This window comes from Choristoneura fumiferana, chromosome 16 (genome assembly GCF_025370935.1).
Source record: "Choristoneura fumiferana chromosome 16, NRCan_CFum_1, whole genome shotgun sequence".
NCBI lineage: Eukaryota > Metazoa > Arthropoda > Insecta > Lepidoptera > Tortricidae > Choristoneura > Choristoneura fumiferana.
The window spans coordinates 19426371-19438076 of NC_133487.1; the positions used below are offsets into that span (position 1 = coordinate 19426371).

Genomic DNA, 11706 nt, shown 5'->3' on the forward strand with positions numbered 1-11706 from the left:
ATTCTCCTCCATTATCTGATTTTAACTTTAATATATTGGCATTAAAATGGTTTGTTGCAAAGTAATAGTACTGCTTAAATTTTTCAAACACCTCACTTTTATTGGAAAGGAGGTATACCCAAACAAAATGAGTATAGTCGTCGATAAATGTTAGGAAGTATTTGTGTCCGTCCTCAGTCACTGGGGTGATAGGGCCACAAACGTCAGTATGTACTAATTCGAGTGGTCTGGTCGCCCTACGTCCTTGTCTGTTAAAAGGCTGTCTCGTCATTTTCCCTAACAAACATGGCTCGCATACATGGTCATTATTTTTACATTTAGTCAAGTCATCAATACCATTTACCATTTTATTTTGTGAGAGCAAAGTTAAATTCTTTAAGCCTAGGTGAGCGAACCGTCTGTGCCACAACTGCTTCATGTGATTGTCATTATTGTCACTGAGATTACATTCATCAGTTAGTATCTGCATTTTAATTGTGTACAAAGATCCTTCACTATTTCCAATCATTGTTAACAAGTCATATTTATAAACTCTTACTTTTCCATTTAAAAATTCCACCCTATAACCATGATTTTCAATATTAGATACAGACAGCAAATTTTTTCTTAGTTCTGGCACATAGTAAACATTTTTGATAGTACAGTCAACATACCTTTTACCAACATAACATCTTGCCTTTATGTTGCCAACACCAACAGCCAGCAAACTGACTCCATTTTTGGCTGCTGCAATAACCTTTGGCTCACTGAGTTCAATGTACTCTGAAAAAGCGTTTTTATTGTTTGTAAGATGATCTGATGACCCAGAGTCTACGCACCACACTATTTCACTGCACTTTTGATTATCGAGTTCACTATTATATTCACTTCCAGCTAAAAAGGCATGATCTTTCTGTGAAGACGCAGCATATGATTGAAACTCTCTCCCTGAATAGTTCTGTCCTTGTCCCTGCTGTCCTCTCCAATGTCCTCTAAATCCTCTTCCTCTATTTGAAAAACCTCGACCTCTTCCTCTTGGTAAAAATCCTTGATTATTAAATCCTGCTCTTTGTGGCGCTTGCATAACTCTGCCTTGACCTCTTGAATGACTCTGATTTCTTCCTCGAGCTGGTCCCTGATAAGTCTGTTCTTGTCTGCCATATCCCTGGCTTCTCGCTCCACATTCAAAGCTTTTGTGGCCTTCTTTACCACATGAAAAACATAAAAATGAAGTTCTGTGCTGCTCTACTGTATGTGTATTTTTCATTCTTTTTTCTTCTTCTCCTAGAAGCCGATCTTTGACTATATCTACTGTCAAGTTGGGCAGCGACTCTATTGCTGTCACCACAATTTCAAATGACTGCGGCATGGATAACAACAAAACATTTACTTTTTCTTCTTCAGATAATGCGCTCCCGGCGTCTCTGAGTTGTCCGAAGAGTTTTGACAGCATAACAAAATGTTCTGCCAGTGGGGTTCCTTCCCTATACTTTATTTCGTTCAGTTGCCGCCTGATAAATAGTTTGCTTCTTGTACCTTTTTTCATAAATTGTTTTTCCAGCTTTGACATCATGTTGTACGCCGTATTTTCGTCTTGTATATAATCAATGTGACTGTCAGCGACTCCATTTATAATAATGCTTTGTGCACGAGCTTCCAATTTTTTGTGCTCTGGAACACTCGCGAAAGCCATGCTTTCTATTGCTTTTTCGCAATCATTTTCCCGCAGGATACTTGTAATGCGAAACTTCCAAATCGCGAAATCTTCGCCCGCAAACTGTTTTATTTTTATTGTTTGAAAATTTGCTTCCGCCATATTTCTTATTGCCATCAATCACACAACGTAACCGCCGGCCGGCTCGAGCTTGCACAACATCGAAACCAACCAAAACCATAACCACCAAACCACGCTCTGCTACCACTGTTGATATTAAATAAAACTTTATTTCTTATAATTGTCTTTTATTCCAACTTTTCTTCACAAAATAACTTAACTATGACGACGCACATTCGCTGACATTTTTTTCTCTATATAGTAGACAAGGAGAGTTGTCACAGATTAAAACTAAAAAACATATGATTTGGATGGGTGGACATTGATCCTCAACAGTCACGACGTTTGTAATACTCTGTGGTATGGTAATACATAGGTAGGTACCACACGAATACTTTTCATAAGAGAAAAATTATATTCGTGCTTATTCGGTACCTACGCAGAAAAATACTGAAACGTAGGTACAGTTAATCATAAATATCACCTCGACTTCAATAATAACAACGGTCTACAACAATTCTGAAGTAACTTCTTTAAGGATATGACTGAACAAATAAATACAAAATACATAAATAAATAAAATCGACAAATATAGTAATTCTCCTCTTCATCAAAAATGTTGACGTTTCACATTTTATTTTCTTTTCATTTAATTTGAGTTTCTAAAACCGATTTGTTTGTGGAAAATCTATTCTTACAAAACCTACTGAGCAAAACTTTTTTTTATACTCTTAAAAAACTCAAAATTGGCCTAGTTTTGCAGAACTACATTAACATGTATAAATAGACATTATACCCTTTATAATACCAACTGTGCTCTTAACTTTACTCATTACTATCTGTTGCCCGTGACTCCGTCCACGTAGAAAATTAAAAATAGTTTACGTCCTATTCTCAGATCTACCGGTTATACACAAAAAAAAAACATAAGAATCGGTCAAGCCGTTTCGGAGAAGTTTGGTTACAAACATTGTGATCCGAGAATTCTATATATTAGAGAAGAAAGATAAAACCGACAAACTATCTGTATCAAAATTAACAGAACAAGGGGGCTACTACGAAATTCGAAAATCGAAGTTCGTATCGTACCGTCCCTCTCACTCATAATATAAGCGTCGGCGGGACGGCAGGATACGATGTTCGAATTTTGAAATTCGTAGTACAGGGCCAGAATAAATCGCGTCGCTAGGCTGCGCGCGAGCGTTTGTTTACACAATTAAGTCTGCGCGCACGCCGAAACGGTCATTGTCAGGGCCGACTGCCACGGTCGATGTTCCCGCGACATCGCTGCGAATGAATGGGTCATATCAATAAGTTAAAACTTAGAGAAATAATACCGGATAACTTAGGTCTTAAATATATAAATAAATATATGCGATATCATTGAAATTGCACGCATGAACGTTCCGAAGTTGAAAATGAAATGAAATTATGAGTAAAAGCTAAAATGTTTTTTTAAAAGTGCCGTAATGCAAGCTTCCTGACCGTCACTTTACTTGATTTTAGATCCTTGCGTTGTCATTCTTTCATTCATTTTTCTATAAGAAAAGCGTTAATATTTTTTTCTGTTAATTCATGTGTGACTGAATAAATTCTATATTATTAGTGCGAAAATTCAACTAAGTATTAATATCTTGTGTTTATACCAAATAGGTACGTACAAAAAAGCACGTAAAATTAAATAACTGTTTCAAAGCAATAAAAAAGTAACCTTTGTCGTAGTTTAAACAACGTGTATGAGAAGTATACAATTTTAACCATGATAACGTGAAAATGATGATGAAGTTATAATTGGTGAGCCTGACAACAAGGCACATAAAAGACAAGCTACAATGACAGAGCACATAAAATAAACACCAGCGTTTCGACAAATTATATCGCAGAAGCAACTGATTGCCGAGGCACAAAGCAAATTGTGAAAACTGTTTTTCCTGTAAAATTGCCAAAGTGTAACCCGCTGTTGGGATTTTAATTACAATCGTTGTTATATCGCCAAATACGTAGTTGAAGCATTAAATGAAAACGTATTATACAGATACTTGGAATACTAATTTTAGGCAGCATCTAAATATGTAGGTAGATCTGTTCCCAATCCGCACTGAGCCCGCGTGGGAACAACAGCCCAAGCCCTCTCATTCTGAGAGGAGGCCCTTGCCCAGCATTGTGGCACGTATATAGGCTGGGACGGATGTAGGTATAATGGGGTGGAACCTGCTAATTTAGAAAATCTCCTTGCAAAAGATTTAGAATCTGACTCGAATGTTTGCTGCTCGCTTCTACGTATACTTTCTAAGACTAAATAAGACCATAAAATAATCTACAATAGCATGTTCGTAATGTCTTTTACGTTTACTATTTCAGTTTGACCTTGGCTGTGAGCCATGGAAGCGAACCATGATCGGCACCGTCCACAACCTCGGGCTTATTATCTCCTTTGTCCTCTCTGGATTCATCTCTGACAGGTAAACCCAAACCTGAACAAGTTCAGTTAAAATATATATATATATACAAGATTATTTTGTTGTTTGTAATTTCTATTGACCGTCACTTCAATTCGATCACTAAAAGCGAGTCAATTTGAATTTTAAGATTTGACTACATAAAAAAAGCTTGTAAAATTTACTTTCATAGAATCTTTTCTAGTCACTACAGTGAATAGTTTTTAATATTTTCTCTCAGCAATGTTTGCTTCGACTTCATGCTATTGGTTTGCAGATATGGTCGCAAGGTCATCATCGTGGGAACCCCCCTCCTGGTGGGAGTGGTGGGGCTGATCAAGTCCTTCTCCACGGGCTACTACATGCTACTGGTGCTCGAATTCATCGAGACCGCCTTCGGATACGGAAACGCTTCGATGGTGCTGTGTAAGTATCAACTAAGAGAAATCTTTCTTTATAATTAATCAAACTGACATAATTTTATGTCCTGTTGTTGTTCTTGTCCTTAATTTTGTTTCATCAGTTTTTTATTTGGTCAATATTTTGGATGAAAAGAATCAACACTTACGTAAAGACCAATACCCAAATGAAATGCTTGACATAACAAAGGAATGTTTGATTGATTACCATCCTGTGTTTTTGTTTGTGTAGGTTAACGTGCAAAACTCCGACCTGACCGGATATTTGGTCCAAATTACATCACCCATTTGTGACAAAAGAAATGTGACACTGTTTTGGTTCCTGGAAAAACTTGTTTACTGATTAGTTGGTACTTCGTAATTGTAAATATCTTTGTCTGATTTAGGAATCATAATCGTTGGTATCATATCTAATAGAGCATCATAAAATTATTTAATCTCAACAATCTGTTAATTGTGACTTCCAAAGCTGGTTACAAACTTGAGAGTGAATACTCCCACGAAGTGAAATTGCTTTTCGTGGGACTACAATCAATAGTTCATGCCATTAAACATAGTGAGTGTAAAAGCGACGAACACTGCACTGCGATTGATTTTATAGGATTCATAATAACTTACTAGGAATTTAAGAAGTTTAAAAAAAGTTTGGAATAAAATATTGCAAATTGTTTTGAAAGCGAATTATGGAATAAAAAATACTTAATCATTTATCTGTTACTGTTTCTAAGAAAAGAAAACAATGTTTTTTACTCATAATTATTTTTAAGTCTGTGTACTTATATATTTTTTATTTGACCATAAAAACTTCATTTCAGAGAACTATTCGCCGAATTTCGAATAATATTTGTACTTAATAATAATTTCATTCGGTACCTATTTGACGAATAAAAAAGTCGAGTTATCCCGAATACCTAATAATAGCAAGTATTCATGGCATCTCTAGTTAAGAACCACTGCTCTGTAAATCTCACACACTCAGCAATAACTTCATCTCATTCCAGCATTGGAGGCCGTGAGTCAGAACGGTCGCGTGGCTTTCTCTTGCCTCTGGGACATCCTCTCGAGCGTCGGCACGGCGTTCTTCGGCCTCATCGCCTGGAAGGTCCCCTACTGGCGCCACCTTCTCCGCGCCACCTACGCCCCGCTCTTAGTCGCTGTCTTCTACGTGTTCCTCGTGGACGAAGGCGTGCGCTGGCTGCTTGCGCACAATAAAAAAGACGAAGCCATAAGAGTCCTCAACAAAGTGGCTAAGGTCAACAACGTGACGCTTTCCAACAAGGCGAAGGAAATGATGAGCACCATAGCACTGGAGAAGAGTAAAACTGATGAGGTGAGGATTCATACCTTGTTAGCGCTTAGTAGGCATCTTACACGATCTCAGAATAAAAATACATATAGTTTTAAAGTGTATTTATTACTTGTTTGCTTGAACTCAAATCTTTTCTCAAAAGTTAATAGTAGCAATGAGCGGGCCACATCGCTCGAAGAACAGATAACCATTGGGCGATAAATGTTCTTGAGTGCTATATATAACCACGAACTGGAGAATTAGGCGTTGATAGCCCTGTCACATAACATAGATAGTAGACAAAAATAAATGAAGCGTAGGCTTTGTGTCAATATAAATTGTAACAAACATCCAATGTTAAAATTGTAGAGCGACGACACCCCCCGGCTGAACACGAAGCATCTGCTGTCAGTGCTGCGCTCGCGCACGATGCTGCTGCGGATGGCGCTGATGGCGGCCTGCTACTTCAGCGTCGCCTTCGTCTACACCAGGTGAGCTTCACAGGGACAATAATAACAGTTTTCACTCTAATAATAAAGAAAGGTGGGTGCAACGTGAGGTCAATAAGAGGACAGTTGTAGCTGTCCTTAATGCCTGGCTCACAATATTCTAGTAAAATCGTGCCAGTTCATCATCCCACCCTATATACGTCCCACTGCTGGGCACAGGCCTCCTCTCAGAACAAGAGGGCTTGGGCCATAGTTCCCACGCGGGCCCAGTGCGGATTGGGAACTTAACACACACCATTGAATTGCTTCGCAGATTTGTGCAGGTTTCCTCACGACGTTTTCCTTCACCGCAAAGCTCGTGGTAAATTTCAAAAGTAATTCCGCACATGAATTTCGAAAAACTCAGAGGTGCGAGCCGTGGTTTGAACCCACGACCCTCTGCTTGAGAATCGTTAGGTCAAACCACTAGGCCACCACGGCTTTTAATTTTTAAATCGTGCCAGTTGCGGGGTCACAATCCAAACGAGTTACACAAGATCGATTGAGCACCGCAGTGTCATGCTGCTGGAACGGTTTTACTGGAATAATGTGAACCGGGCACAAGAACCCAAAGTTTAATAAAAGGTGCTAGTTGTGTAGTTATATAGTTGTAGCTGATACAAGCCATATGCGTTTATATAGCAGTAAACTGTTACGCTACTGTTAGACCTGGTCCAGACCCCCGGGGTACTAGAGCTACATGGCGTGGCGACCTCTAGAGTTCGTCCGTCATTCTGCTCTGAGATCCCTAATTGAGGAAAGCGCCATCTAGCTTACACTAAGCTAACTAAAATGTCAGCGATCGCCTGTATGCATCGTGACAACACCCGAGAGCACCTGGACGGGGTGTATGTAGCTCTAGTACCTCGGGTCGGGAACGTGCGAGTGTCTACGCTCGAGTGCCCTCCGCTCCATCTGGACAGTGGCCATTTGGCATACTTCAACTCATTAAGTATAGGGTCGTATTATATAACGCGCGGGTACTAGCAGTAGCTTTCATCATCTCTTTCTCTCTTGTTTCCCGTACATAACCAGAGAGGCCGTATTATCTAACGCGTTGACGTTCACGATTGTATTCACCGTCTCTTTCTACCCTCATCTTATACCGTGGGACAGAAAGAAGTATTGAAAACCATTGTGATTCTATGTGTGTTATATCTAACACTAACACAGTACTGGCAGGGGCTAAATTTCGTCACAGTGAACGACCACTCGCCACTTGCATCCAACGGTTGCCCGCAACTCTTACAATCTCGTCAATCCACCTAATGGGATGCCTCCTATACAGTGGGTGGAGTGGGAGATCATCCTATACAGCGTGGCAGAAACAAGTGAAGAAATAACTGTTGGGATTCTAAGTGCGTTAGGCAATAAGACCTTGTAACAGTTAATAGGCTACATTGCTAAAAAAATATAATTACCTACGTCAGTTAGATTAAAGCAAATTGAACAATCAATTGAGCATATTTTTTCAGTTTCATTCTGTTCTCCCCGTTGAGCCGTTGAATATACTACATCAGTGTCACCTAAATTTAAATCAACCTCCACAGCGCCATCATCTACTCTACGAACCTGATCGGCAACAAGTACCTGAACTTCTCGGCGCTGCAGCTGGTGGCTGTGCCCACGCGCATCATCACGGCCGTCACGCTCAACCGCTTCGGCCGCAAGGCGCCCATCTGCTTCGCCTACTGCCTCTGCGGCATCTGCTTTATCGCCTCTGCGTTCGTGCCTAAGTGTAAGTTCCTATTTTAATCTAAGCCGAAAATAAACTAAAAATAACATAAAACGAAACTAAGCTAAACTAAAAACTAATCTAAATCCAATCTAAACTAAAACTAAAACTGAACTAATATAACAAACAAAGAGGTACATCGGCATCTAAGCATCCCTACAATAAAAGAGGAAATAAACATGACAGCTAAGAAGCATCAAACGCGACTTGAATACCATCCGAACGTCCTGGCCCGGGAGCTAACAATAGTTGACTATAAGAACAGGCTCAAAAGACGTAGCTATACCATCTAAGAACTGAAGACACACTTCTAGTTTCTATTTAATATCTAGTATAAGTAACTATGAGTGATTGCGTCTCGCTGGAGGGCACACTCTGCAACGCAAGTAAATGGAACAGCCCATATGATCAAAGTCCTGTGTTAGGACTGATAACAAAAAGCACTCATCTGAAACCAAACTAAAATATGCTAATTGTGATAATTTTTCATTTGTAGCTTTGTGGTGGGCTTCCGTGGTGTTGTATCTGATGGGCAAGATGTGCAGCAGCTACGGCATGTTCTCTGTCCACATGGTGGGGCTCGAGGTGTTCCCCACCACCACGCGCAACTCTCTCAGCAACGCCGCCATCACCGTCGGCCGCATCGGCGGCGTGCTGGCGCCGCAGGTGCCGCTGCTGGTAAGATCTGAAGGATTTCTATAAGGGAGTTTGTTTGGCTGATATTGGCTTGATTTTTTCTCGTATATTTTTGGTACAACGTAAGTAGACGATTGTTGCAATAACCCAATACGAGTGGTGCGTTTAAAAAATGCAATTTAAAGTAAGTTTAGCAACAAAGATGATATTGCTTGATGAGGAAGTGATTATTTTAGATAGAAGTGGAAATATAATGGTCTGTCCTTTAAATAGAAGACCACTGGTTGTTTTTGCTACATATACACATTTTCCGATCCTTCCAATCTATGTAGATGACATGTCATATACCATGGTATAGACAAGTTTTAGATGATTCAAATCTTTTTTTCAGGAAAAGTACATGGACGGTTTACCCAGCGTCGTGTTTGGGCTAGTAGCATTCGTGCCAGCAGGTCTGGCGCTGCTGCTTCCTGATACCAGCCGCTCCGCGCTCCCCGAAGATGTGCGAGAAGCAGAGCGGCTCGACAAACATGAGCCTGAGAAAGTATGAGAGCTAGAAACAGTGCAGTAGTACCGTTAGATTCTTGCCAAGAGGCCACAGCATCCTGAGGTACTGTTGTAACTACCGGATGTGAAAAAATGCCAATACCTCGAAAACTATGAAAGGGTCTTAATCTACTTAGTAGTTTAGGATGTTCTTTATTGTGCATTCTTAGTTTTGGTGTTGGTTTAAGAAACAAGCTGCCCGCACAAGAGACTGCCGGGGTAAAAACGATATGCGTCTTAACGTAACGCAACGAGTCACAAATTCAATCTTGTGCCATACGATTACGATACAAGAATGTTTCCACTACGAAGTTTATTTGTCAGAAGAATGACAAATGTTTGGATCATCGAATGACCCTGTTGGAATAACTTGGCAAGAGTCTGTCGGGATAAAGCAATGTGTCCGAGTTCTCACATTTTGTTTCCATCTGACTTTCCTGTTGATGAGGGAATGTGTACATAAATCTTAGGTAATTGTCGAGACTGTGATGGCTGTGTCTGTGGACTAAGTGAATCTGTGATCTGTGAATTGATAAACTATATTAGTATGAGTTATCGATATTAGTATAAACAGTGTTGGAGTATATTAAATTATCGGTGACACTGGAGTTAGAATAGGTGTGTTTGGCCATATTATAGTGATGCCATTGATGTAATATCTTTGCCATTTAAGTTAACTTTAATTTAAGATCATGTACTTACCTAATTTGAGTCAGCAGAGTCAAGTATAGGCTTTCAACAGTATTCAGATTCAGAGGAAAAATACACTATTTATAACTGAAGACATTCTTTTAAACGTTTTAAGTTTGGTTTACTTCTTTCGTCAATCTCTAAAATGGTTGGTTGGGCCCAGTTTGGACGTTCTTCTGTCTCAAATGACGGATATCGTTGACGTGTACATTGACGATGTTGTGACAATTTGTTCAGAAGCCGGAACGATGGCTTACGCAACCGTGAAGTAATCCCCATAAAAGAGAGCCAAGAAAAAGTTTATTAGCAATTAGTCGGGCCTGGTCGAGCGTGACCGACGTTTAAAGATGTTTTGTGCTTTTTTACCCTTCTGTGTCCGGATATTTACTCCGTAGAGTAGATTGCATGTATTGTGTTTCATTTACAGTTGTTTGTTCAGCACGGATTTGATCACACATATATTGTTTAAATTATAGGTGCAGGCCCTCCGTTTCAGTATGAAAACTTTCCATTGGTATTGCTTGTGCTACAATTTGTTTTGTAGAAAAAGCTTCATTTACAAGCCTACCTTCTAACGTTGCACAAACAGTCGATTATGTCCGACTTGATTATGAAATAAGAAAAATAATTTTAATTAAAGATATTGAATTGATGTATTTTTTGAAAGAAGGACTAAAATTGATCTGTAGATTGCCATAAATGAAAATATTAGATTTAAGTATTGTATTTTAAAATCGTTTTATATTAATGTATTTTTACATATGCATTTATTATAATGTAAAAATCAAATAATTCAAATAATATTCTAGTAACTTACAGTAAGTAAGTTCAGTAAGTATTTATTTATTTAGTACCTATTCGCATTAATTCTGATGATCTGCAAAGTGAATCTCAAACATAAACCTGTTATAATCCTTAAGCATATTGTGAGACATTCATTGAAATAATGGTGTTATGCTCAATGGTGTTCGGATTTAGTATTTTTGAAATCATTTGTATGCCAAAACTATTCAGTAAGTGTAGTTATTGTAAATATGTACTTATGTATTTAATATACGTTTGATATAAAACATACTCGTATACTTGTTTTAATAGCAAACGATATTAATATGTTAATGTGTAAAGGAAGCGCAATGGTGTCTATCAGTGCGTTATCATGGATAAATGCTTTAAATTAACCGATTAATAGATGAGGAAGGTTATTAACTAATCGGTACATGTTTACTGTCACAAGATAATGTACTTGCTAAAATAGTGATAAGCATATTAAAAAAAGCGTTTAGATATCTATTAAACGATGATTCATGTTTCTTTTGCGTTTGAAATTAAATTTTAATCCGGGGTCAAGCAAAGGTGCTGGAACGATAATGATAACAATATGCAGGGTCTTTGTCTACCAATCTTTGTTTAGTTTCGTAATCGAAACCAAAGATATACTCGTACCTAAGTGACATCCAATCATCCGGTTGGCGAAAACAAAGGCATGTAACTAAGTATAAAATATAATTATTTAGTGAAATAAAATTAATTAGAGAAAAAATCGTGGTGGTCTAGTGGTTTGATCTATATGGCCTCTCAGGCCAAAAATCGTAGGTTCAATCAAACACAAGACTCGCATCCCTAAGTTTTTTGAAATTCATGTGCAAAATTACGTTCGAAATTTACCACGAGCTTTGAAGTGAAGGACAACATCGCGGCCTGTACATACCTGCG

At 38.7% G+C, this 11706-nt stretch overlaps 1 protein-coding gene across 8 annotated transcripts in view; it reads left to right on the top strand.

Moving 5' to 3' along the window:
- The window catches only part of LOC141436299 (solute carrier family 22 member 1-like), an 87155-nt gene extending 75852 nt beyond the window's left edge, over window positions 1-11303 (top strand). For all 8 annotated transcript variants that reach the window (XM_074099215.1, XM_074099214.1, XM_074099213.1 and 5 more), the window contains 7 exons: window positions 4115-4215; window positions 4469-4617; window positions 5612-5940; window positions 6268-6389; window positions 7937-8124; window positions 8618-8799; window positions 9149-11303. In XM_074099215.1, coding sequence (XP_073955316.1) covers window positions 4115-4215; window positions 4469-4617; window positions 5612-5940; window positions 6268-6389; window positions 7937-8124; window positions 8618-8799; window positions 9149-9307 — 1230 coding nt within the window. In that variant the 3' untranslated portion in view covers window positions 9308-11303. The remainder of the gene's footprint in view (window positions 1-4114; window positions 4216-4468; window positions 4618-5611; window positions 5941-6267; window positions 6390-7936; window positions 8125-8617; window positions 8800-9148) is intronic.
- Window positions 11304-11706: the final 403 nt, after the last annotated feature.